General features: G+C 43.0%; 1 protein-coding gene across 2 annotated transcripts; it reads right to left on the bottom strand.

The window, feature by feature from the left end:
- On the bottom strand, nucleotides 1-27,780 carry Mmd (monocyte to macrophage differentiation associated). 2 transcript variants are annotated; one of them, XM_004669981.2, is made up of 7 exons: nucleotides 27,623-27,780; nucleotides 19,952-20,033; nucleotides 17,053-17,213; nucleotides 12,347-12,421; nucleotides 10,341-10,442; nucleotides 9,480-9,549; nucleotides 1-1,913 (listed from the first exon to the last, which is right to left on the bottom strand). In XM_004669981.2, the coding sequence occupies exons 1-7, from the start codon at nucleotides 27,646-27,648 to the stop codon at nucleotides 1,713-1,715; spliced, it is 717 nt and encodes a 238-aa protein (XP_004670038.1). In that variant the 5' UTR covers nucleotides 27,649-27,780; the 3' UTR covers nucleotides 1-1,712. The 2 variants fall into 2 exon arrangements, with proteins under 2 accessions (XP_004670038.1, XP_045015422.1); XM_045159487.1 differs by lacking the exon at nucleotides 10,341-10,442.
- Between the last annotated feature and the right edge of the window lie 198 nt (nucleotides 27,781-27,978).

Raw genomic sequence — 27,978 nt, 5'->3', positions numbered from 1 at the left:
ATCAATCCAAGTGACAAGTTTATTCTCGTCTACAGCACAAGTTTACACACACGCACACACACAAACACACACACACTTTAGTGGTTTTGACAGTGTTACTTCTGAGCAGACTTTAGGTGAATCCACAAAAGCTAATATTAAAAATAAAATATATAAACGGGTAGCTAGATGTTCAGAATCATGCAGAAAGGGGGTATCTGGTGGTGGTTGTCACTGGATCCCTTTGCCCACTGAAGAGTTCATCAACAAATATCAATTCTGATCCTTGTTACCATATAATTTACCAAAATCTAAACATGTACCCAAAATAAACTCTCTCTCCAGGTTTCAACAGTATGGGCTATCAATTAATAAGCATACCATAGTCCATCTGACCATTCCACTAAACGGCCCATCTCTAGAAAATAGCTGACACTGACATCCCATCAAAAGGCAAAGTGACTTCATTTCTTAAAACACCACCAAGAAAGATCAACTAACTGACACATCAATCTTAATATAAGACACTGAGAGAAGTCTAGAAATGATATATAAATACCACTCCACTGAGCCAGCATAAGACCCATGGGCACTGGCATGTGTCTCTGCCTGTTTAATAATGCTTTAAATATTCTTATATGGGGGGAACGGTACACTGGGAAGTGCAGATGGAAGGCAGAAACGTGACCTTATGCATCTAGTTCCACAATTTAATGTGGACATCAAGCTACTTGACAAGGACTTAACCACAATGACTGAACATTGGGTACCAAACAGATAACGCAGCTATGTGCCCTAACTCAGATACTCAAAAGGGCATCTGGCAGATGTTCAACCCAATGCTTTCGTAATAAGGACAGGGCTCTCCTCCACTGTCAAGAGACCCTGGAGAAGACATGGCAAAGGCATAGAGAAAAGTTGGATCTTTTGAAAAAGTAGGTATCAAAATACTTTTCCATCATTTTTAGCTCAAACCAGGTCAAGTATAGTGGCCCAAAGCAGCACTGAATGCAGTCAGAGATTGGCAGGAAAGTTTAGAAAACTGCAGCTTCTGTTTTAAAAAGTGGCAACTTCTCCATACTTAATAAAACCACCAGAAGAGGTATGATGTTTGTTTGTGGAATGTTGACTCTTGCTGCAGAAATTCACCAGGTGAATGAGGAACCGCAGAGATGCATGTCAATGAAACGCTTTTAAAAATTTACAAAAAAATGAAAGCTTGTTTAAAAAATGACCATGTTGTGTCAAGGTGAAACATGGTAACATGTAGTGTTGGTTCTGTCCATGATTCATTACACAGTGAATGGGAAAGTGGTAGAAATGACCTTACTTTTTCTTAAAAAGGAAGTTTTGCTATTGCACTGACTGTTACAACCTGACCTAGTAATTTACAAAGATCATCTAGTAAAACCTGTAAAATGAAAATACAAAATTCTGGTTTGTAAACATCAGGTGGCCAAGTCTGTCCAGAGTCCTTCATGAAAGTGGAATGGAATGAATAATCAATTCACTACTCTATTTGTTGGCTGTGAAGAGGAAAACTCCAGCACACAGCTTTTATACTTTCACAGTAATTATTTTATACATACATATACATACATATATATGTATGTATATGTATGTATGTATGTCAGTACAGAGTTTTTTCCTTCCCTGTGCAACTTTCAGTTCTTATCCCCACTCCCGAGTGCCACAACTAAGGTAATACTGGTCTGGAACCCCACACAGACTGGTCATAAGTGTCGCATGAAGTCTGTGGGACTTCGGTACAGGTATTTCCAAATGGCGTAGTAATGCACTGCAGCTGCCGTGGCCACAAACAGGTGCCAGATGGCATGGGCAAACGGAATGACGCCATCACTCTTGAAGAACACAACTCCCAAGCAATAAATTAAGCCTCCACAGGCCAGTTCCTGAAGTCCATCGGTGTTATTCTGTCAGGGAGAAAAGAAAATAAAACAGGTTTGATGTTACTCTGAAGGGACATGGAGGAGGAGACACTATAATTCCTCTCAAGGCTCCTGATTTTCTGATCAATAAAGCTTGGTGTGAACAGAACCCTCGTCTGTGAAAAGAACCTCTCCTACCAGACCTGCAAGCACCCTTGGGACTGGCAGTCATGATCTGGCCCATGGGCCACACTGGGGGCTCCGCACGACAGACCAGCACATTCTGTTACTTAACATCATGTTGAAGCAGACTTCAGTCATGACTAGTCATGGAGGTTCACTTTACTTAGTACAATCCTGGCTGCTGCTTCTCATCTTCCCCTTTGAAAGCTTCCTTCCTTAGACAGCAAGGCCCAAGCTATTGGCTGGTAAGTCACATCTCAGCCAGGGTATCCACTTCCCTTTGATCTCCTGCAGCATGCTCGACAGTGCTCTTTTGAGGTACCCCTGCTTGTGAGTTTATGGCATCCTTACAGCGGACACAGGACAGAGTACACAGAACAAGGTTTATTACCTCAACTGCTACATGCTTCCAGGCATGTTTGTTTGAGCCTGGGCATTTCATGTCCTTATGTATTTACTTATGAGAGAGAGAGAGAGAGAATTAATATGGACATGTCAGGGCCTATAGTCACTGCCAATGAACTCCAGTTGTATGCACCACTTTGTGCATCTGGCTTTACATGGGTACTGGGGATTCAAACCCAAGTTCCAATGCCTTATTTTTTTGTTCTTCAAGGTAGGGCCTTGCTCTGTAGCTCAGGCTGACCTAGAGTTCACTATGTACTCCTAAGGCAGCCTCGAACTTACAGTGTTGCACCTACCCTGCCTCCCAAGTATTGGGATTAAAGACATGCACCATCATGACCAGCTTAATGCCTAGAGAATGGGCATGCCAGGGCCTGTAGCCACTGCCAAGGAACTCCAGACACATGCACCACCTTGTGCATCTGGCTTACATGGGTTCTAGGGAATTGAACCTGGGTCCTTAGGCTTGGCAGGCAAGTGCCTTGTAAACATACTCTAGATGCATGGGCCACCTTCTGCATCTGGCTTATAGTGGGTACTGGCAAATCAAAGCTGGGTCCTTGGGCTTCACTAGCAAATGCCTTAACCACTAAGCCATCTCTCTAGCCCTTAATTCTTTTCACTGTTTAATTTTTTTGTTTTTTTTTCTTTTCACAAATTTTTCCTTTTTCTTTTTTTTTAATTTTTAAATTTTTATTAACATTTTCCATGATTATAAAAAATATCCCATGGTAATTCCCTCCCTCCCCACCCCCACACTTCCCCTTTGAAATTCCATTCTCCATCATATTACCTCCCCATTACAATCATTGTACTTACATATATACAATATCAACCTATTAAGTATCCTCCTCCCTTCCTTTCTCTTCCCTTTATGTCTCCTTTTTAGATACTGATGAATTCGATTTGCAAATATTCTGTTGGAGCCTTTTCAGTCTCATGAAGGATAAGGACACTGGCTTGGTGTTGTAGTTTGCTATGTTTCTATGTGGTTTTGTTTCTAGGTTCTTGTTTTGCTATTATGTAGTGTGAGAATTTAATTTGGTTACTGGACTCAGAATATGAGCAGAAAAATTTTCCCTCCACTCCCACGTTTTAAATTTAAGGTCTCACATAGCCTACGCTGGCACTGAACTCACAGTGTAGCCAAGGGTGACCTGGAACCACTGCTCCTCCTGCCTCTACCTGCCAAGCTTTTGGAAGTTTGCATAGACATGGGATTATTCAGACATTAAGAACCTGACAGAGTGTACCAATGAAGCTATCAGGACCTAGAGTTTTCTTTGCAGGAAACTTCCGATTATAAACTTAGTTTCTTTAAAGGCATAGGGCTAGTCATATTTTGTTCTTGCTTGAGTATATGACTGGATAAAACTTTCAAGAAATTTGTCCACTTCATCAAAGTTGCTGTATTTATTGGTATAAAGTTGTTCATAATACTTATTATCCTTCTGTAACATTGACAGCGAGGCTCCACACTGACATTTCATATGACCTTATTTTATGCCTAATCTCATTCTATGTTTTCTCTATTTCTTGGTCAGTACACACTGGTGTGGAACTTTTGGTATTGATTTTCTCTATCTGCTTAAGGTCTTCTGATTCCTATTTCCCTATTTTTAGTTTTTTCAGGACTAGGGACTGAACCTAGGGCTTATTCACACTTGCTAGGCGGGTTCTCTGCCACTCAGATATGCCCCCAACCCCCCTGCAATGCTTTACTGCCCATTACTTGAGGTTAACCTTTTCTTCCTTCCCAGCTTAAGGCAGAAGCTTCAATCATGGATTTTAAACTTTCATTTTTACTTGTGTTATTCAGGGTTCTCCAGAGAAACAACCAACAGCAAGTGTTTGTGAGCATGCATGCACACACACATGTGTATTAACTGAGTTACTTTATGGATCTGGCTCATCCACTTCTGGGGGTGTCCGAGTCTGAATTCGTAGTGTGGGCTGCCGGCCAGACACCGTTGATGCTGCAGCCCGTACAACGAAGGCAGCGCAGTGGAGAAAGTCCTTCTCTCTTTTTTCTTCTAAGGTCCTCGTTTGAGGGGCTGAGATCTCTGCACATTATGTACAATAATCTACTCTGTCTACGAGGTAAATTCCAATCTCACCTAAGAAATGCCTTCATGGAAACTGGACTGGAAACTGACAAGAAATCAGCAGTTACACAGTAATGGGAACATTGAAAAAGAACACTTCCTTCTCAGCACAGTTCAGGCCACGGCCCACAGGTGGCTAGGTTGTCTTATTATTCAAATCAAAGACTATGTTGTTAATTTTCAGGTATCTGGGGGCTCTCCATGCCTTTTTTGTTGCGCAATTTCGATTCTTTGACACTGAGGAGTATCAGATCTAGTATGTCATCGGTTTTAGTCAAGACTTTGTGTGTTGCTGACTTGCTAATCAGGTTAACTTGTTGGTTACGTTGTCATAGCTACTACCCTTTCCAGTTCTTTATCCATATGTTTAAGTGCGCGTTCAGTTTCTGAGAGGAATTCTCAAGTCTCCAAATGTGACAGTGTTTGTCTTGCTTGTGTGTGTTTTTAGAGGCTCCACTGTTGAGCACCCAGTCACTGTGCTGGTTTTACTTTCTTAAGGGCGACCTTCTGTGGTATGATACACCGCCTTCCTCTCAGGGAGCAGTGCGTGCTGTGTTCTCCACGTTGTCTCACTTGCTGTAACCATTTCAGCTTCATAACTGTGTTTTCATATGTACTATGTATTTTCATGACATGTGTTTTCCATTCTTTTAATTATGTGCATAAAGTGGGCTTCAGATAAACAGAACTGATACTTGCTTTTAAAAAATTCTGAAAAGCGGGGGAGGGAGGGGGTTACCATGGGATATTTTTTTATAATCATGGAAAATGCTAATGAAAATTAAAAAAAGAAAACCTCAAACTAAAAAAAAAAAATTCTGAAAAAAAGCATTTTTTAAAGTGGGGTGTTTACAGGCTGAAGAGATAACTTAGTGAAGGTACTTGCTGACAAAGCCAAAGGACCCAGGTTCGATTCCCCAGTATTCATGTAAAGCCAGATGCACAAGGTGGCAGTTTGCAGGAGGCCCTGGTTTGCCCATACTCTCTATCTGCTTCTTTCTCTCTCTCTTGCAAATAAATAAATAAAATTTAAAAAATTAATTGGGATGTTTAATTCATTTTTATTTGTTATCATAATATACATAAAATGTGAATTGTGTCTAAGGTTCAGCTGACTACTTGGTTTTACCTCGTCTGTGTTTCCATTGTCCTCTTAGTCCATCACTTCTCCATTAGCGTGTATTAACTGTACAGGAGAGTGGGTTTGATTATGACATTTTCGTACACGTGTACAATGGACTTTGGTCGTAGTCACTCCCCATTGCCCTCTTTTGCCATCCTCTTCCTCCCTTCCTGCTAGTCCTCTTCCTCTTCTCTAACAGTCCCCTTTGCATTTTTACATCAAGGTATGAAATAAACCACAATATTTCTCATTCTGACTCTGGCAATTTCACTTACTATGATTTTCAGTTTCATCCACTTTCCTGCAAATGACATCATTTCTTTATGCCAGGCCCTCTTTTAAGTTAACTATAAGCAGTTCTAAGTACCCCACCATTTCTTTTCTCTTTGCTTTCTGGCTATCACACTTACTTACTTTCTACTTGCCAGTTTTTGTTGATCATTTGCTTAGGGGCATTTTACGGATTACAGAGGAAATCAGCTTACAGCACTACTCTAGTACCTCCCCTCCCCCAGGCGAGGAGTCCCCGGCAGGAGCAGCACCGCCTTCTTCCTCTGCTCCCACCCTTCCTGTCACACGGCCTACCTTCTACATGTGACAGCCTCTCACTCACCTCTTACAAGAATTGAGAAAGGAAAAAGACTTTGTCTTCACTCATGAGTGTATCTGCTTTAACACTCTAGAATTCCCATGTGGTGTCTTTTGTATATTCTCCACTTTTCTGAGATTTCTCATCTACTGAACTGTCCTTGAAGCAAATATCAGCATCTGTCATTCTGGGATCTGTTTCCTCTCCTCCAACCAGTATTTTCTTAGACATAGATGGGCTTTCCTGCTTCTTGCCTACCTGGTGGCCCTGTCTGGGTGTTTGAACACCAAGTTGTTGAGTTCAGATTTTGACATCTTCCTCTGAAGATGGAGGAGCTCAGTTATGGCAGGCAGCTTATTTGAGGGTCAAGCTGACCTTTGCAAGGTTTGTTTTGGGCACTGTTAGGACAAGGCTGGGGTAGACCTTCATCTACACTGTTGTGACTCAAATCTAGAAACGTCCTCTGGAGGCTCATGTTTGAATGGCATTGTTTCCAGCTAATGAGCTTTTGGGAAGTAGGTGGGTCATGAGGATACAAACCTCAACAAATAAATCCCCTGATAAGTTCATAGCTGGACTATTTGGAGGTGGCATCTTGCTGAAGGAAGCGAGAGACAGGGTTATCCTGGACCCATTCCTAAGTATCTCTGTCTGCTACAAGGAAGCCAACTTTGTGTCACCATTTGCTCCCCTGCGTGACGCTTGGCCTCAATAGAGCCAAGTGACCTCAGATTGAAACTTACAAAATTATGAGCCACAATACTTCCTCACGTTTCTTCCCCCCTACAGAGTGGCTCTGGTGGGATTAGCTGAATGCCTGTGATGTTTGATCATACAAACTCCAACGTTTCCTTCAAGCAGGTATTTGCTGGAATCTCCACTTAGAGCCTTCAAATTCTTATTCTTGGCCAGGGCTTGTAGCGTTCTACCCTGCACAGATGCAGCTTGAAGCTTGCCAGGGTCCCTCTTTTGCATACTTCTGGGGTTTCTCCTCTCAGTCACTCCCTCCTTTTGAAACCCTTGTCCCCACAAATTCCAGCTGACTCGGCATTCAGAAAAGCCAATTTCTGTTTAGCTGCTCTTTGAGCTCCACTTCCTTTGGGTGCTGTTTGGAAAGTAGCCAGAGAAAGAAAGGGGAGAATTCAAAGCTCCTATTTCAGTTTATCTTTTTTCAGGGTCCACAGTCATGTATTGTCTGTGTTCATGCCAGAAAATGGCTGCTTTTACTCCTTCTCCAGTTCTCCATGGCAGAAGTATCCGGCCCACAGTCAGTGACTCACCATCACTACAACTTCAGTCTTTACTCCTTCCTCAGAACTGTTTTTGGTCTGGACTGTCTAGTTCTCCAGGGTTATCACAAAACTATGCGAACCACACATTCTCCACATATAGATGTACATGCTCACACAGGTACAAATTCTCAGGTTCCAAACAGTTAACTAGTTCCAGTTCTCTGAGAACGCCCTGGTCTGGGCTCCCCCATGCCTCGCTCTCCTACCTGCAGCATCATCTGCACTCCAAGCATGCCCTGCCTCCGACTTGTCTTTCTAATCAGCTCAAAACCACTTATTTTGGCACTGCAGGCCTGTTTCCATAGCAGCCTGAATTTTCTCCAAGCAAGGACATTATAAAATTTTATTATATACTCTTATTGAAAAAGAGTACTATCTGCTGCTGGATTTTAAGTTTGACGGCATCACTGTAGGGTCCTCCTGCTTGATTATCCTAACATTAGTCACGTGCTATTGTCCCATTTATGAAAATGCCAATTAAAGATTTAGGTCAGTAAAATTACTGGATAAACCTGCTTTCATGATAGCCAGAGGGAACTGCCTTGGAATTCTGCTGTCATAATTAGTAAGCTATCCACATAAGCTTTGCTTGTCTTGCTCTAGGTGTCCTGAACTGCCCTCTAACTAGATGGCAGCTATAGCAGATTCCGTTTCAGCCATGTGCCTCCCTTGCATCCCCATTCCCTGATGCCTTTATCAACTAAACTATACATGTTTGATGCTATGTAATTGCTAAAACCATCACAAACCTTGTATCTTAAGGAAATATGCATTGTTACCTTTTCACAACCTTATTTCCTTATTTTCTAGTTTGTGTGTATGTGTACTTGTAATTCTGACACTGACAGTTGAAACTGGAATTCAAACTAAACACACTGGTTCTCTTTAACTAATAAGGTGGCTAGTGTCAGAAGCCATGCGTACAAGTAACCAGTTGGACTGGACCAGAAGATCTTAATGATATACATTTTTTTCTTTCAACATTACAGAAACATATAGATTTCTAGCCAGTAATTTGATCTGAAAGTCATATATATATATATATATATATATATATATATATATATATATATATACACACACACACACACACACACATACACATACATACATACATATATAACAATCTAGTAAAGTTAATGCATCACTTCTACACTTAAAATTCCCCAAATCAAGCAAAGTGGGGGGAAAACCAGGTGACAGAAAAAAAATGATAGAAGTGAAAAGATTTTAAAACTATCTAATACAATGCTAAAGCAGATGACCTTTTGCTATTTATATTCTCTTCTCTCCAATCCCCCTTTAATAGGGTCTAGTTGCTTTATAACCAAGACTGACTTCAAGCTAGCAATTCTCCTGTCATAGCTGGGTGGGATTACAAGTGTGGACCACCACTCGTAGCTGCAAATAGCCTTTTAAGATTCTCCTAATCCTTCAGATTAAACAAGTCAGTAATTTAGGTTTCCTTAATCATAGCAAATCTCCAAATACCTTCTTTGAGAGATTCAGGTGAAATCAGCTATGTGAACAAATCATAAATAACCATTTTTGTACAGTTACATAATTTGACAATATTCTTCTTTGGAAGGATAAGGGATGGAAAAAAGGACAGGGAGGAAAAAACAGAAAGGTCCTCCAAAAGAGAGAAACAAATACAAAAGAAATATCAAATGAAGGAAAACATACCTAACCATACTGTTTCTCCAAGTCTTAGACAGTTACCTAGGGCAAGTGGCTGGACTGCATTAGACAGACAGACAGCCAGCCAGACACACACACACACACACACACACACACCTTAGTTTCTCCTTAATGGATGTGCCATAAATTAAAAAAAAACCTATATATCTATAATCACGTAGGAGTCTCAATGATTTAAAAGGAAGTAACTAAAACTATAAAGCTGCTTCTCACCATAGACGTCACCACCAAGGCTGGAGAAAATCCCATTGTGAGATAGAAAAAGAGCTCAACCACTTTATACCTGCAAGAACAAAAGTGTAGTTAATCTCACTTAAACATTTCTGACAACCAGAAGAGATAAAAGAATTTAATGATCTGTAAGTTAATAAAACTAATAGCAAGTATTTCATAGTAGGAGATTTTTCAGATTCTCATGTATGAAATAGTGTCAAGAACTACGGAGTTAGAACCTGGACACTTGAACCCTAACTTCCAGATGAGTCACTTATTTGATGTGTGTCTTACACATTCTCAACTTTAAAGCACAGAACTGAAATAGATGACCCTGGAGGTCTGCTCTAGATAAAAGTGGCATCCTCCAGTCTGCTGTTCTGTTCTATTGCTTAACACTTATGATGTGGAGGTAAAAGGCTGTGTCCCCAAGTTAGACTCGCATCTCCAAGCAGCCTATTTGAGCATCTTCTAGGTTCCTATCCAGGTTAGGTGTAAGATACTCTTAGTATCTGATTTCCTTGATCCTCACAGAAACTTTTTTTTGTCCTTTTGTGATGTTCATGAAACACAGATGTTCTAGTTTGCTCCAGATGCAAAAGGAGGTCCCAGTGGCTCTAAAGTGACCAGCCACATTGCCCCACCACATCACAGCACACACATGCCATGTGTATGTCCCATAGCAATCTGTCTACCAATAATGAATGCCACAAGGCTTCAAAGAGTTACTACAAGTAATCCCTATCCACTTTATGTATTTCTACTATTGGAAGTACGGGCATAAAGCATAGTGCATTGCAATGAAGGAATAATTTAGGCAGTTAATTGTCAAGCTATCAAATGCAAATTATTTTCTCTTACTTTTCATGGTAGAGAAATACATAAATGGTTCCTCCAGCTGCCATGAGCCAGATAAACCAACGCATGTGAGATGCCAGGGGTCCAAGTTCACGGAGATTTAACCTACAAATGTAAACACGACAACAAAGAACAGAAGGGGTAAATGGAGGGATTTGTAGAACTGTGTTCTCCTCTAGTCACCGAACACAGAACACAGAACAGCAGGAAGAAAGGGCATTTAACACAATGAAGAGGCATTTGGTCATCCTGGGTAAAATTAAGAGCTTAATAATAAAATTTGTGATTGACCTTTACTTCTAAGAATTAGTTGGATATGGTTTAAAAATAGCACCAGCTTAAAACAGACATGCTGAGGAGAGTCCCAGCACACCTGTCACACCTAACTTTTCCTGGCAGGGCAGACAGGGGTAAAGGCTGCCTGCTTTTTATCGCCAACCACACATTTGGGAGTGGACTGCTTACAAAGCTTAATGAGAACCCTGAACACAATCCTGAACCAGGATCACATACCCACAGCAGACACCCAATACACAGTCCTTAGGTCTCCATTAGCAACCACTCTGCCAAGACAGAACATGACAAGGACTGCCCTGACATGTGTTATGGAAGACGTCTTGTGAGGCTTTAACCATGGGCTGCTGTGAGGTCTGAATTTGCTGTGGTCTACTTTCAGTTGTACAAATGTTATATTAAGAACAAATAGGAAAAAAAAAAAAACCCAATTTTTTTTTCTGCTTGGCTTTAACTATAAAAATATTTCCAAAGGGGAAATGAACTACTTGTATATCTAAAATCTCATGTGAACAAACTGCCTACTTTATATTAACATTTTAGCTCAAATTTAAAAATAATTTTTATGTATTTACTTTAAATTGCTTCAAAAAAGCCTTCAAGCATTTTTGCTCTAACGGTAAGAGGCAGGGGGAAGTGCTGGCGCTTACTTTTTATCTAACGGACAATTACATTTCCTTTGTATAACTGAGGCTGCAGAAGCCAGCATCTGCGAGCCTGTGCTTCTAGTGATTGCAGCAATGAAGGGCACGTAAACTTCTTAGTGTTTAGCTGGACCAGGGGGAGAGGAAAAATCAATGTTTCTTTAGTCTCGGTGTCATGGTTTGAATCAAATGTCCCCATAAATGTTTTCTGAATGCTTGCTCCCCAGCTGGTGACATTTTGGGAGGTGGAGCCTTGCTGGGGATGTTGTGGGGGTAGAACCTGAGATTTATCAGCCCCCAGCTTGCCAGGATTAGTTTAGCTCACTCTACTGCTGCTTCTGTCCGCCTGATGTCAGCAAGGGGGTGACGTCCAGCCTCTGCTCATGCCATGCTTTCCCCTGCCATCATGGAGTTTCCTCTCAAAACTGTGAGCCAAAATAAATACCCTTTCTCCCATTGGCTGCTTTTGGTCAGATGTTTTGTCAAAGCAAAGAGAAGGTAAATATAACACCTAGGTTTCAAAGGAACAAAAGGTTGTACTTGATATGTACCAGAAGGATAGTAAGGTCAAGGAAACCACAGAATACTAAGTATTCTCAATAGTTTGCTAACTTGGCTAGTCTGGTAGCCAAAGGAACAAGAAAGAAAGGTGCTGGTACACAGGAGCTACCGGGTACGAAGTGAAAAGTGTGAACTGCAAAAGGAAACTTGCTTTCCCTCATACACAGTTAACAGCATTTCCACTTGAGTTCAATTTCCAAGTGTTCTGAAAAGCAGCAGAGATATATGGAAAGCATTTGGAAGGAAAGGTTATATTTCAAAAGCTAGCTCCATACTAGTTCATGATACTTGCTCTTAAACCATCTTATGCCCAAATATCCCTTCACAAAGCAATACGCTCCCCTTGAAATCTATAGTCTGATCAAAAAAATCAGATTGGGAGAAAAGATGAACGTGTGCATGCATTGCAGAGAGGGCCAGTGCACTCAGGGGGGCTTAGGAACACGGTTGAGAGGAAGAAAGGAGTGACAAATTCTAATCATAAAAATACTGTCTTCAAAAATATCTTACCATGGGGCATAGGAAGCAGCAATGAAGAAATAGATAACCATTCTATCACACATGTGAAAACAATGTTCCACTGTCCTGTTGGGGGAAAACAAGTCAGAAAAAGGGTTTGACAATTTGCAGACTGGAGGACAGGGTTATCTCCCCACAACGTTGTAATTTCCATTCTTGCTCTAGTTTCTCACACCATTTATAACACTGGTCCTTCAGAGCCACAGCTCCTCATTTTAATTCTATGAAGGCACAATAACACATAATAGATAATGAGACATAAGGCATCCAATGGTGCTCAGACATTTGTCTTTCCTGATGCTTTAAATTTCTTTTGGCTCCTCAAGGGCAAACACCCCATCATTCCTATCCCAGTGTGATGCTAGAAAACAATTCCTGAACTGAGGTTATATTCTTACCTTTTCAGAATATCTTTAAAAAGCTATCACTTTGAACATACCAGAGTGGACACTGATTATAACTAAGTAAATTTAGTATCTTAGGAACAGCAATAACAAATATAAGAAAGGTGCATCTGCTGCTGTAAGAAGAGGGTGGCCACTTGAATTTCTACAAAAGTTCCTCCTTCCAATATGGAATCAGGGCAGCATGTGTGTAAAGATCCTTTACTAAGGTCTACTCACAAAATGGATAGGACAGAATCTGTTCTTTACTGAGGTATGTGAGAGCACAAATGCATGATTTTCTTTTTCTTTCCTTTTCTCTTTTTTCCCTTTCATTCCTCCCTCCCTCCCCTACGCCCTCATTCTTTTGACAGGAGTATGTTCATGGTGTGTGCTGGCATCTGTGGGAGTGCACATGCTATGCACATGTGTGCATGTGTATAGAGCCCAGAGGTTGCTATTGGGTACCCTCTTCAGTTGTTTTCCACTTAGATTTTGAGAGAGGGTCTCATCTTGAATGCAGAGCTCATCAATTTGGCTGGACTTAGGTAGCCACTAGGCCCTAGGGATCTGCTTGTCTCTGTCTCTCTAGCACTGGGATTATAGGCCTGTACTATGCTCAGTATTTTATATGGGTCTTAGGGATACAGCATCAAGATGTCATTCTTGCACAGCAAGCATGTTACCTAACCACAAGCCATTTCCCCAGGCATTTTAAAAATATTTTATTTATTTGAGAGAGAGAGAAAGAGAAAGAAAGAAAAAAGAAGGACGGAAAGAGAATTCGTGAGAGTATGGGTACGCCAGGGCCCCCTGCCACTGCGGATGAATTCCAGACACACAGCACTTTGTGTCTAGCTTTACAGTACTGAGAAACAAAACCCAAGCCATCAGGCTTTGCAAGCAAATGCCTTTAGCAGGTAAGCCATTCCCAACCCCCCAGCTGTTCTTTTGACAGGGCCTTAAGTAGATTAAGGAGGCCCCAAATTCACTAGGTGGTCAAGGCACCCTTGAACTCCACAGGTCCTTCTGCCTCCACCTCTCCAGTGCTGGGCTAATAGGTATGCAATACTGTCTAGAATCTACTCTCGGTTTTAGAAGTGTGGCGAAGGTGTGTATGTTGGGGGCGAGGGGCTTGCCATTTGGTAGAGCGCCAGGACCAGGCTTTGCTTCACTTCACATAGCACTGGCCAAAAGAGACTGATGAGGACTTGTGTTAGTGAGGAAGTGAAAATCACACTTACGGGAATGAATGGCATTTAGTTTACTAGGTGGAAATTACAATTCATGACAGACAGTAGTTTAGATAAATGCCAGCAAACATTAGATCAATGTCTTTCAAACCTGAATACCTGTGAGATTCACCAGGGGCATTAATAAAGGCAGTCATGACTCCAGGCCACAAGCTGCTCTTGAGAAGAGCTAGAAGACAGGCTTGATGATACAGGAAAAGGGCGAGTCCTGGGCTCCTGTTTTTTATTTATTTATTTATTTATTTGAGAGCGACAGACACAGAGAGAAAGACAGATAGAGGGAGAGAGAGAATGGGTGCGCCAGGGCTTCCAGCCTCTGCAAACAAACTCCAGACGCGTGCGCCCCCTTGTGCATCTGGCTAACGTGGGACCTGGGGAACCGAGCCTCGAACCGGGGTCGTTAGGCTTCACAGGCAAGTGCTTAACCGCTAAGCCATCTCTCCAGCCCTGGGCTCCTGTTTTTAACTCCTACTTGATGTTATTTGAGGACTAATTCTGCTTTCTAGACTCTTAGGCAGTAATAGGGCAGGAAGTTAAACCCAGAATCCTATTCAAGATCTGCTACCAGCTGGCCCTGGTGATACAGACCTGTAATTCCTGCTACTGGAAGGTTGAGGCAGGAGGATCTCAAGTTCAAGTCCAGCCTGGTATATACAATGAGTTCAAGACCACCTGGATATCTCTCAAAATAAAAAGTAAAAAGAAGGCTGTGGACATAGCCCAGTGGCACAGTACTTGCTTGCATGTATGACACCCTACGTTCAGTACCTAGTTTTGTTAGTCCCCAAAAGAAAAAGACCTGCCAACCCCCTTTCTGTCTCATTATCCTCACTAGTTAAATAGAAACAATTTCATAATATAAAACATTAGTGCAGTGACGTAGGCTATGCACTCAGGAAAGTACCTAGCACATACTTAGTGTTATTTCCCTTCCCCTTGTCTCTTCTGCTTAAGGTAAGGCTCTATTGGATAATTTAAAAAGAATGTTCAGCAAAACTCTTGACATGACTTGGGATTCTAGCAATGCTCTTTCAAGGTTCAAGAGTCTTGTTTCCATTATACCTTCTCCAGACCCTGGCAGAGAGGCCCTGGATAATGTAATGAAGCAGCCATCTACAACTCCGTATTGATTCAGAAATCTAGACATCAAAGGCAAGTGTGCTGAGGCAACCACAATCATGAGCGTGCCAAGAAGATAATAAAGTGCTCTGCTTCCAGACAGGCCTCTGGGCCCCATGACAGTGTGCCCTGAGGAGCCAGCACCAGGTCTCTTGTGACTTCCCTGTGAGTCTGTGTGCCCCAGACTGCCCTGTAATTCAGTGCTGTGGCTTTATTTTAGGCACACGGAACTGTTATCTTGCAGGAAAGAGTAGCATAATGTAAAGTTTATGCAATGCTGGAAGGGTATGTGAAAAACACACAGGGCTGGGAGTCAGGGGTCTGGGTGACCCCTTTCTATGGGTCAGTCTGAGCCTGTTCTCGCAATGGAAAGTAAGGGGAGCATGGATTAGATGATGCCCAGGTGCCCTTCCAGTTCTAACATGCCATGATTCTACACTGATGAAACCAGCGACTCAGAAATCTGAAAGCCCACTTGCAAGTGAAGCACATCCTTCCAGTATTAGATCATAGGAATGGTTTTAAATTTTTATCAGGGTTTGTATTGTTGTTTGTTTTGAAACAAGGTCTCACTCGGTAGCCCAGGCTGGCCTCAAATTCATGATCACCCTTCTTCCTCAGCTTCCTCAGTACTAGGATTGCAGATAAGAGCCACCATGATTAATGAGTTGTTTTTTTTTCATTCTATAAAACCAAACTGTGTTTTTCTTTTGTGTGTGTGTGTGTGTGTGTGTGTGTGTGTGTGTGTGTTTGAGGCAGGGCCTCTTCTCATTTATATATTCCAAGTTGGTTTCACACTTTTGGTCTCCCCTCCCTCTCCTGAGCACTGAGACTGCAGACATGTGAAACCATGTCCACCCCAAAAGGCATTTGAGTATTACTTTAAATCACTCTTCATCTACTCTGAGTCTTCCGATTTTGAGAAGAATTTTTTCCCTTTTGGGTTTAATGTATTCAATTATTGCTATCTCTATTTTGTAAGCAACTCATTCCCACATAAATGATGATCAATATTCACTACAAAGAGAAACACTTTTGGGGCTGGAAAGATGGCTTAGTAGTTAAGGCACTTGCCTGCAAAGCCTAAGAGCCCTGATTTGATTGCCAAGTACCCATGTAAGCCAGATGCACAAGGCGGCACATGCATCTGGATTTTGTTTGCAGTGAATGGAGTCCCTGGCACTCACATTATCTCTATCTGCCTCTCCCTCTCTCCGTGTCTTTTCTGCTCAAATAAATAAATAAATAAAAATATATTTTAAAAAATACAGAAAGAGGGCTGGAGAGAGGGCTTAGCGGTTAAGTGCTTGCCTGTGAAGCTTAAGGACCCCGGTTCGAGGCTCGATTCTCCAGGACCCTCGTTAGCCAGATGCATAAGGAATTAGTTTGCAGTGGCTGGAGGCCCTGGCACGCCCATTCTCCCTCTCCCTCTCTATCTGCCTCTTTCTCTGTCACTCCCCAAGAAATAAATACAAATAAACAAAAAAATTATTAAAAAAATAAAAAAAACCCACAGGAAGACTTTCATGTCCTTGCTGGGAGGCCAAGGACTATAGTATTATTTGGTAAGTGCTTCACTGTTAGCTCCATGTTCCACGTGCTTTCTCAGTGCACAGTTACTGCTCTCTTACAGCCCAGTGCTGTGTGGGACAGAAACAGAAACTAGCTCTCAGGATTTTAAGTTGCTAGAATTGGAGAGCAGGCAAGATACCATTTATAGATTCTTAGAATGCCTTGCTTTCTTAGACCATACGGGTCCTCTAAGACTTTTCAAAAACTGGAAAAAAAAAAAAAAAGTCCTGAACTATAGAATGGCATTAAATCCTACAAAGCAGGAAAACATCTACTCTGCCTTGGCTGACTAAAGTGGAGCAGTGTGGATTGAGCACCACGCTGAGTCAGCTGTGCTGATCTGCCCAGAGAGCAAGTGCCCTCGCTGTACCTTAAGTGGCTCTTCTTCCATGACACAATGTGGAATACGGTGGACACGATGAAGAGGGCGCAGAGGCCCATCCCATAGATCCATGCTGTGATCTTTTCCCAGCAGTCATCAGACAGCCGATGGAGGAGGGCGCTGCCCACAATGGCTGGAACAATGAGGAACTGGGGGTATGAGAAAGAGAAATAAACACTCTGGCTTTGCTGGGATTGAGACTCTTGCTAATATAGCGTTCCCAGGAACCATCTCAGGAAAATAATTTGCCTCCCTGGGAAATAATTTGCCTCCCTGGGATAATCACAATGAGAGCAGAGGAAGTTAGGAGCCGCATTGGAGGCAGGAACTTCCACTCAGGGCACAGGACCTACACCAGCCAAAGGGTACAAACAAGCAAGGATGTGGCATTACCCAACTGTTGCAAAACCAATGTTCTTTATCCTAATTTCATTAAACAAGGGCACATTTCATTCTCCTCTCTTATCTGATTTGGAGGAGGCATTTGAAACAGACAAACATTAAGCATATACCCAAATTTCCCCAGGGGTTCTTATTTTCTCTGCTGCACCCGGAATGACTGAGATCCCACTACTTCCGTAGAGGATAACTGAGTGGGTCAAGTCAATACATACTGCACAAAACACCACACCCACAGCACGTCAAATGCTGAACTCACACATTCTGACATTTACTTTGGGTCTGTTCATTTTACCAATTTGGGAGTAACTGCAGAACAAAGGAATTTTGGAGTTACTTCATTTAAAATGGTATTTTTGAAATTTTATTTTTGTGGTTTGCTTATGTGTGCATGTGTGTGGAGTCCATAAGTGTATGTGCCCCTGTGGCACCTCATGTGCTTGCCTGTGGTGGGTGGGCTTGCCTGCAATGGGCAGAGTGGAATTTCGGGGATGCTGCTCCACAGATCTTCTATGCATTCTGGTTTGAGCCACAGTCTCCTACTGATCCTACAGCTTGTCATTTCTCTGTCAGCTCTGGCAATTCCCAGGTCTCTGCTTCCCTACAGGACTGGGGCCACAGGACGGCATGGAGATTCAGACACGGGCAGTCTACGGCTCCCTCGGGCCCTTGTGCTTCTGCAGGAAGCTCCAGCCTTAAAATAGTAAGCTTTGAGTAATCCATTCCTAAGACCTATCTATTCAAAAATTTCTAAGAAACCAGAATCTGGAACTTTCATTGTAATACCTGCTTCTCACTTATCTCTTTCTTTCTTAGAAATTTTTGGGACAAGATCTCAGGCAGCCACACCTGGCCTTGAACTCACTATGTAAGGAAGGATGGCCTTGAATATTTGTTCCTCCTATCTCCATTTCTCAAGTGTTAGGATTACAAGTGTGAGCTACCAACCCCAACTTCTATATCATATCTCACTAATACAAACCCAAAATTTCAATGCCAGTTTTCACTGGCTGAGAGCAAAACAAAAATAATAAGGACAGAAACATTAAAGTTTTCATAAAACAAAATCTACTTACTTTTAAGACTACCCTTTTATTCTGAAGTTATGTCCTTTCTCCGGTTAAAGTATCCTCTTTGATTTTGTTTTGTTTGTTTTGCTTTGAGAAAAGGTCTTACTATACAGTTCCTGCTGGACTTGAGCTCACAATCCTCTGGTGACAGCCTTCCAACCAGGGGCATATGCCACACAAGGCAGTGTCCTATCTTTAATGAAATAACGGCAGAAGAAATTTTTTGTCTGTTTCAAAATTTCAATGGTCTCTAAGGGCCCCAAATCTGTATGTAGTTTAGTAAAATTACATTTGATGTTCTAAAATCTTAACACGGTGTTTTTCTCAGATTTTACTTAATTTTAGTTTACGTTGTTCTGAACTAATGACATGTTCAGAAGAGATAAGGAACAGTTAGTATCCAAGCACTGTGTCGTCCCAACCCTATCCACAACAAATGAGCTATTTCTTCCAAACACCTGTCACTAAGGGAGTAAATGAGCCATCTCATCTACTTCTACTTTTCAACTGCCTCCCAGCCACGACTTTCCTTTCAAGTCTAACAAAATGCAACTTTCGAAGGGAATAACAAAACAAAAGACAAAGAAAATTTATAAAGACATAAGAAAATGTCAATTCCATGACATTAACAGGAAAACTATGAAAATACAGAGACTGCAAATGCAAGCAGAAAAATTATCCACAAATAAACTATTTTTTAAACGATTTTTACTTCTGGGCCTTTTTTTCTTTCTACATGTATTTCTTCCTGCTTCTCTTCCCAACTCCCACCCCACCCTGCAAACTCAAATGTGCCTTGTAGGTGCTCCACCCGAGTTACAGCCCTGCCCTCAGTTATACGTGGTGGCCTTAGACTCATTCTGTAGCTTAGACAGGCTTTGAACTTGTGAGCCTCCTGCCTAAACCTCCCAAGCAGGAGAGATTACAGGCCTGCACTACCAGACCTGGATGCATGTTTTGTGGGGGAGAAAGCTATCTCTTTCTCTCTCTCTCTTTAAATAACAGGTATAATTTGCTTATGTAGGGAAGAAAAATGTTAATCAAGAAATCACCAGTTTCTTCTTTAAAAGAATAAAAATAACATTTCCTTTGAGAAATGATGGCCACTGTGGAGAAAGAAAGATGCCCTTCAAGTCCCTTTTTCAATGCACCAGGGTAACAGGTTTCAAAAGTAAGTTTCTTTGGCTGTCCTGTAAGTAGACACTTGACTACCACTTTCCTACAGATCTGGCTGGGAGGTGGGGGGGCAAATCCAGGACAGAATGGATTACAGGTCAGAACACACAAAGCACTCTCCACACGGGTAGTTAAGGTCACAGAGATGGGAAGTCCAGCTACTCCTGCTGTGGGAACCGAAGAACCCCTTCCTCCCCCCAAGCCCTGCGGAAGGACGGCAGTAGCGAACATCTGGTACTCACCGCGTGTGTGTAACAGTTAGCAGCATGTTCATAGCAAGTTGGTTTATAGCGGCCATTGGCTGGGGCCCGATGGTTCATGAAACTGTAGAAACAAAAACCCATCGTGTGAGAAGCGTCAGCATCATGTGAGAACTATGGGCGTGCTACAGTGGTCTCTTGGTGCATTCTAAATGAAGATGTCACTGGAAAAGCACCTGGTTACAGATGAACAATGAAGATGTGGTGCATATAAAAAATGGAATTTTATTCAGCTGTGGAGAGAAATAAGACTATGAAATTTGCAGGGAAATGGATGGACCTGGATAACATTATGTTAAGAAAGGTAACTCGGAAAGTTAAATGCCATATGTTCTCTCATAGGTGGAGCCTAGTTTCAGTCTTTGTAGATTTGTATGTGAGCTGCAGAAGCCAGGAAGCTAGGAAACGGCCAGGAGGGAGGGAAGGAGGAGAGGCATAGTGGACACGTAAGTGCAGAGGCCGAATGGGGGGTGATCTGAGTGGGCTCAGGGGAGAGAGGAGGAAAGGAGAAGGTGGTGGGGTGGGGGTTAACCAAATCTAAAGATGTTCTAAATAAGCCATACAGAAACCTATTTCTTTCTTGCCTTATTAAAAACATATAACTTTAAAAGAGAGTTTGGACAGAAATAATAAAGAAAGAATAATAAAAAGAAAAGTGAACAATTAGTTTAAGAAAAAAGCACTTAGTTACAGGCTGAACACCAAAGCCATTAAAAAGGTGTGAACTAGGCCAACAGCAATGAGGCTAGAGCAAACGCTTGGGTTACTAGAAGTGCTCCTTCAGTTTATTCAAAAGATAAGCCTACCACCCCAAAGCACACAGAAGCCATATCTAACTCTTTAGCAGCTAAGTGTGGGGTGTATAACCAAAGCTTAAATTAGCGAAAATTTTCTCAACTTCAGCTACTGTCATTAAATGAGAAGGTAAACAATGCATTTGGTTTTTCTCACACAGAATACATCAAGATTTACATATGCAGAGTTGTAAACTCTGCACCCCACATTAAGAGGCCTGCTGGACTAGTATCACCTGCTCTGGCACCAGGCAGCTTAAATGATACCTGACTACTGGAAGGCCGCCTAAGCCAGGAGGCCCGCTTTCACCTCTATTCTGCCGGAATGAAAAGAGTCGGCTTCAAGAACCAAACACAAAACTAGTACTTGATACTCTTCTCTAAATTCACACATCTACACAAAAGGGTGCGAATCTTAATACCAAAACCTGTTACACCTGCAAACATGCTCATCTTCTACATCCCCTCTAAGCAACAGGATGAAAACATGAGCTACACAAGACCTGCCCTTCTATTTTAGCACGAAGGTGAGGATAGCCCCCAAACCAACCCACACCCACCCCTGGTTTCATGCCCGACTCTAGATCATTCTGACTGTTCTCTGGAAAAAACAACTCAAGAAAACAACTGTCTGAACAAAGGATACAGAAAGAGCCCCAACAGCAATCAGGTCTCAGAGGGTTGTCTTGCCAACATGCTCAGTTACAAATGAAAAATAATCATTACTAGTATCCTTTGCTGTTCCAGCTAATTTGGGATAGTTAGAGGTACTTTTTTTGTCACTAACCAATTACACATTATTCATTTACAGGATGAAAAATAGCAATAGGTTGACACAACAGCAAGTCAAATTGCAAAACAAAACGTTTTTTAAATTAGAAATAGATAGCTGGGCATGGTGGTGCACGCCTTTACTTCTAACTCTTGGGAAGCTGAGGTAGGAGAATCTTCTTGAGTTCGAGGCCAGCCTGGGGCCACAGAATGAGTTCTAGGTCAGCCTGGGCTACAGTGACATCCTACGTTAGGGAGGGAAAAAAAGGCCCTATAAATAAATTGTTAAAATGCATGATCAAGCCTTTCCAACAGTGTTTTTAAACACAACACTAACTCTTCCCTGATTAAGAAGACCCTGTTAATCCTCACATCAAATAAGTACAGGTAAAATGTTAGTTCCAGACACACTCTTCAGACATCTACTATAGAATGTACTGGGGCCAGTGAAGATTTCCACTTGGACCAAGATATGTTAGATGTAAACTTGTAGTGCCTATATGAACTTACTGAGTGGTTTGAAAACTGCTTAGAAAAATAACACCGCTGGTAGCTTCAGGATTTGTTTAAGCTATTCTTGCACAGAGACACATAATTTCAAGCATCCTCTTTTCTCTCCTGATAATCTTTTAAATTATTTTACTAACCTCCTAAGGGATAAGAGTGTTGGTGGTGCAGTTCTTAGCAGTAAAAGAAAACTAATTACACCCCTGGGAAGAATGCTTTAGGAATGCCCCAAGCACTGAAGGTGATCACATGGTCACCCTGAAATACCACACAGAACCCAGCATAGCATGCCCTATTAGGACTTTCAGAGAGAACAGTGGGGCTCCAAAATGGTTGAGGTTGGATGAAACTGAAAGTGTGCCATGTTGGGTGCAGCAAGTAGGAGCCATCTACTCACCACCAGTCTGCAAACTAAAATAGCAATTTATGTCTCAGGCAGCCCAGCCTAAAAATAGACCGGACATTACACAGCAACAGAGATTGGCTTTCGTATTTTCTCCTACAAGTGAAGAAGCTGGGTGGTCGTCATCTGTGACAGCTTGGCCCTTGCCCAACGGGAATAATTCAAGTCAAAAGTAGAGTGAGCAGAAATTGTCAAGAAGAAAAAAAATAATGTTTCTCTCTAGGGACCTAAGCCGCCTGTCCTGGTGAATAAGGGAGGAGTCAGGCACTTCGGGAAAGGTAAGAGCAACTATCCTGGGAGTGTTTTACTGACTAGGGCTCAGGAGGACAGACAGTACAATTGTTCTGCAGGGAAATTATAATACAATCTTTCCATTTCTTTCAATCTGCCAGGGTACAATCAAACCGCCTCCACAGTGTCTGAAGAAATCATTCGTTAAGACCTAAATGGAAAAAGCAGATGTAAAATGCAAATAAGCTCCCACATACTGGGCTTAGTCTCTTCTCCGCAGGAAGGAAAAGATAAGTTCATGTGTTATGGAAAACAGCCCTCACTGGCATCACTGAGCAGACCCTCATGGCTGCCCAGGGCTCTGAGGAGAGTAGCCATCATGCTGCCCAAGGTGAGTTGCTCCTGAGAAAAGGAACTGCATTTAACATAACTCGTATTGAAGCAAGGTTTGTTCATTTGTTCATTCATTTACTTTCTCTTTCAATATTCTCTCTTGTCTCTGGCTTTCTGAATGGTCCTATGCATCCCTTACCCCATGGCAGAATTTCAAAGTGACAGTGATAAAAAGGAGTCAGGGACCCAGGCATGAGCCATGATACATGAACATATTATCAACCTATCTGAAAGTCGGTCTGCAACCCACCAGTGAGCTCACAGACCCAAGGTAAACCCCACAGGTGTCTTCCAGTCTCTCATGTTCCTTACTTTCCAGGTCCAAATATGGTCAACAGTACTTTCAAAATATATTCCAATTTAGTCCACCTTTAGGACTCCACAGCCCTATCTTAAAGCAAGACATCAACACCCAGCAGCTCAAACCTGGAAACATAGCCTCCTTGCTACCTTCCTCTTCTTTATACAGCAGCTGCAAGTCTATTAAAACCAGATCACAACACACACCCCTATCCCAACTACAAGCCCATCTTTGGCTTCGCAAAGCACTTGGAAAACACTATGATGTGCCCAGCCCACTCTTCTCCAGGTTCAGTGTTGCACCCTTCATCAACCTACCCTCCACCTTCCTTCTGCACCTTCAACCCCTTAAGATCAGCCGTCAGGCGCTGGCTGTTCATTTTGGCCTCCACAGGCTTTCCCAGTTTCACTTACTTCTCATTCTTCAAGCCCAACTCAAATGTCACCTGCTAACAGAGATTTTCTGGAACATCCTGGTGTCACCCAAGCTGAATCCTTACAATACTTAGTAAAAATTTGATCTTTAAACTTTTTAGAATTTAATCTCTCCCCACTATAATATAAATTCCAACAAAACTGTCTTCACTCTTCCATTTCCAATCCAAGCATGAGGTTCACTTCATGCTGAATTATGCTTATCTTGAATGGATGAACAAAAAGACAGACCCTTCCAGCTACTGCCAAACTATTTTAACAGAGAGAATTCAGAGTCAATCTAGTTTTACTGGGGGATTGCACAGGTTTTGCACTTAAGCACAACAAGCAGTCACACAGCAAAAACAAACAAACAAACAAACAAACCCCACTGAATCTCATGAAAAGAAAGCTCGAAGGCCAAGACAAGAAACATTCCCAGAGCCCCTTTAACATCATTTCATGTCACAGCTTAAGCTGACCATGCAGACAGCTGTTATCATACCAGTCCCCTCTACAGCAAAGCATGACATTGGTTCAGAGTATCCAATGCCAGTAGTGGCGCTGTGGTCAGTTATTAAAGAGAGAAGGCATATATAAGGAGACTATCTCATGCCCATGATTCGATGTGCTAAAATTATGCAAAAAAAAAAAAAAAAGACAGCAAGCAGGCCTGGAAAGCTTTCTAATTCTTTAGCATAACGTGTGTTCCCAAACAGTCCATATGATATTGGAGCTGAGGGAGAGCGCATCTTTTTCTTTAGGGAGACAGAAAACCTACAGTGAGGGTGGTAAAGAGAGATGGGAAACAAATTTAAGTCTGTTACTCTCTAAACTTACTTGCTCTTGCATTAAGTGGGTATACAATTTGTCCTTCAGGGTAAAATATGAATATATATATGAATACACACACACACACACACACACACACACACACACACACACATACATACATCCAACAGCCATGCCTGGTAAAAACACACACACAATGAATGTTAGCAGTTATTATCATCAGAAATGCTGGGAAGGGAAAACAGTAATTGTGTGCATGTTTAGGTATTCTGAAAGTCTAAATAAATGAAAGGGATAAAATGTGAGAATGATGTTGATCCTAAGCCTCTTGTGAAGTCATGTTCTTTAAACCCTCCTTACAGACCTCCTCTATACAAATGGCAGGAGTCAGGAAGCTGACCCAAAGGCACCATAAACACCATGGTCTACTATGAACAAACCAGCAATGTGTCCTTATAATGTGGACACAGCTACATACAAACTGGCTTAATGAATCGCTCTTATTGCAATCAAGTGTTCCTCAGCATGAATCCTGACACGTAGGTCTACCAGGTGAAAAGAACACATGAGTTCGAAGACAAGTGTGTCCCTCCCTACAGTTCCTGTGTACTTATACATACTCAATGCTCAGAAAGGCATACAATAAACACAGTTTTAAAAGGTATAAAATATTATGTTCAACATGTGAGTGACAAAATCAGAACTCATCAAGTTACTTTTTCTTTAATCTGTGGGTTTCATTTCCAAGTTCAAATGGATGCTTACATACAGACTATCACTGAGAAACAGGAAATTAAGGAATTACTTAAATACTTAATTAATATCAGGGTAAATCTAGCTGTTGTCAAGAATGTCCATGGATGGGCTGGAGAGATAGTTCAGCGATTAAAGGCACTCACTTGCAAAGCCTGACTGCTGGGGTTGGATTCTCTAATATCCATATAAAGCCAGAGCACAAAGTGGCACATGCATCTGGAGTTCATTTGTAAGAAGCAGCGCTGGTGTGTCTATATTCTCTCTCCCTCTTTCTCATTCTCCCCCTCCCTCCCTCCCTCCTTCCTTCCTCCTCTCAAATAAATAAAGATTTCACAAAAGGATGTTCATACACTGTAATAATGTGCAGCCAATAAGAAAATCAGTCTATACCAAAAGTAAATGTCTGTGTTTTTAATTCAAAAGCATTAAAAATGGAGCGCAAATTACAACACAACTGAGAAATTACTGTCCATCAAAAACAAGATAGCTGAATCTACTAAAGCGGTTTTATTTTTTTTTTCCATCTTAGCACTGTTTTAATGTATGTGCAACCAATAAAAACAGTCCTTTTTTTCTTGAAAATCAAAGGAACAGAAGAGAAAGAAAACAGGGAAGGGGTAATTTCATAGAATATGACCACTGTGCTCTGAAAACAGGAAGCACAGACATACAGACATGTAAAACCAAATCAAACACACCCCACACAGGGCTTTACCATTCATGCCTGAATGCCTAAATGTTACATTCTCCCTTAAGACCCCTCTGGCCTTCACTCCTGATGTCGGGTTGGAAGGCCCAAACACTGAGGTTCCGTTTTGCTCACGGAACCACTGGTGTGAGGTTTCCCTCAGGGAATGGTTCCAGGCACTGCCCCACCCCCTGGGTGATGAGCAATATTCAGAAGTCAATCTAAGTCTTCAAGCTGACCTCCCTCTTTTTGGCACAGACTACCTCAACTCATCTTATCATGGAAGTGGGGGAGGAAAGAGATAAGCATTATTAATGGGTGAGTCGGCAGTGAGGGGAAACAGAAGGGAAAGGGAAAAAAAAGCGCACTTTAAAACGTTGAAATGAAAGGTGGTGCCTTAAAACTCAACCATAACATGCCTGTAAGATTTCATGCATTTCTGCCTTTGGTTTACTTTTATTTACTTATTTGGGAGTAAGAGACAGAGAAAGAGGCAGAGAGAGAGAAAGGGGGAGGGGAGCGCATAAGGACCTCCAGCCACTGCAAACGAACTCCAGACACATGTCTTATGTTCTTATGCATGTCTTATGTCGTTTATACATCTGGCTTACGTGGATCCTGGGGAGTCAAGCCCCGAACTGGGGTCCTTAGGCTTTACAGGCAAGCACTTAACCGCTAAGCCATGTCTCCAGCTCCATTTCTGCTTTTGGATTCATCAACACCCCACACTAAGTGAGCCCGCTGCTGTTGAAGGTCTGGGAATGGGAATGGCTGCCAGGCTTAGACAAAGAGATGGAGAGTTACCAGAAACCCAGAAGAGGTGAACTTTCACCCACTTAAATAAAATAGAAAAGCCCAGAGCTTCCTCTGGGAACCACCAGCCAGGCAGCCTCCATCACTGCCTCAGTGTAGGTACCCAGAGAGAAGAAAGACCACCGTCTCCCCCACCAGCCAGGTGTCCCCAGCAGCTCTCCAGTGCAGAGCAGCCAACTTGCCTTCCGGTGGCGCCTCCTCGGTTCTTCCTCCTTCTACCCCTCATTTCCTAACCCAAGCGTCTGAACCACAAGTCTCACCACCTGAATGCTAGCTCACCCCTGCCCAGATCCCAAAATAGCATCTCCATGGCACTCTATGCCCTAGAACCTGCGAGGCCCCTCCGACAGCCCAGGCAAAGCTGGTACCCCGGGGAGCGTGCCTCAGTTTCCTCGTCATGAGGGCCAGTCACAGACAAAAACACTCAGGCCACCCAATCCTCCTCTAACAAACAAATCTCTCCCCAAGGAAGAGCACAGACCCCCACCCCAACCCCACCCCGGGGGTCCAACGACGGAGGCCGAACCCTGAGTAGGGAAGCTGGGGTACGGTCCTCAGAGGGAGGTGGAGCGCGGCCAGGATGGGGATCGGGAGGGTGCAACGGGGTGTACCCGTGGGTGCAGGGAAGGGGGAGAGGCACGGGGTCCCGCCCGGGGTGTAGATCGCGAGGGGCACCCGGGTGAGGCGCGGGGTCCAGGGAAGGAGGAGATGCCCCGGAGGACGCCAGGCGTGGAGCGGGGGGCACGCGCCCAGGACGGGATGTGCGGACCCGGGCCACCCCTCTCTCTCACCGCTGGAATCGGCTCTGGAACCGCATTGATCCTCCGCTCCTCCTCGGGGGCCCGGAGCGCCGTGTCGTCTGCACCCGCGGCGGGGCGCGCGGCCCTCATGGGCTTCGGGCTGCTCCCCAGGCCGCCAGCGTGCCAGACCGAGCGGCTCGGCCAGACCAGGGCCCGAGTGAGCCAACGCGGGGGGTCAGGACGGGGCCAGGGGGGCCAAGACCGGGCGGCTGGGGGCGGGAGGGAAGCCGCTTAAACGGCCCCGGCGCCTCCCGCCTCCCCGGCTCCTCCGCCCCCGGCTGTCGGCGACCCGCCCCGGAGGAGCTCGGCTCCACCTCCGGGCGCTCCGCCCCCCTGCGTGCGCCCGC

The sequence above is a fragment of the Jaculus jaculus genome, chromosome 9 (genome assembly GCF_020740685.1).
Source record: "Jaculus jaculus isolate mJacJac1 chromosome 9, mJacJac1.mat.Y.cur, whole genome shotgun sequence".
Lineage (NCBI taxonomy): Eukaryota > Metazoa > Chordata > Mammalia > Rodentia > Dipodidae > Jaculus > Jaculus jaculus.
The sequence above is the reverse complement of the archived record's forward strand: the minus strand, read 5'-3'. Positions and strand labels throughout refer to the sequence as shown.

What these genes read in the sequence shown, in the direction of transcription:
- Mmd (XM_004669981.2), bottom strand. Translation starts at nt 27,648, where the DNA reads ATGCGGTTCCAGAGCCGATTCCAGCG. An exon ending in GCTGCTTCCTATGCCCCATG is followed by an intron (nt 10,443 to 12,346) that starts GTAAGATATTTT and finishes TTACATTTGTAG; the next exon opens with GTTAAATCTCCGTGAACTTG. An exon ending in GTATTTCTCTACCATGAAAA is followed by an intron (nt 9,550 to 10,340) that starts GTAAGAGAAAAT and finishes TTGTTCTTGCAG; the next exon opens with GTATAAAGTGGTTGAGCTCT.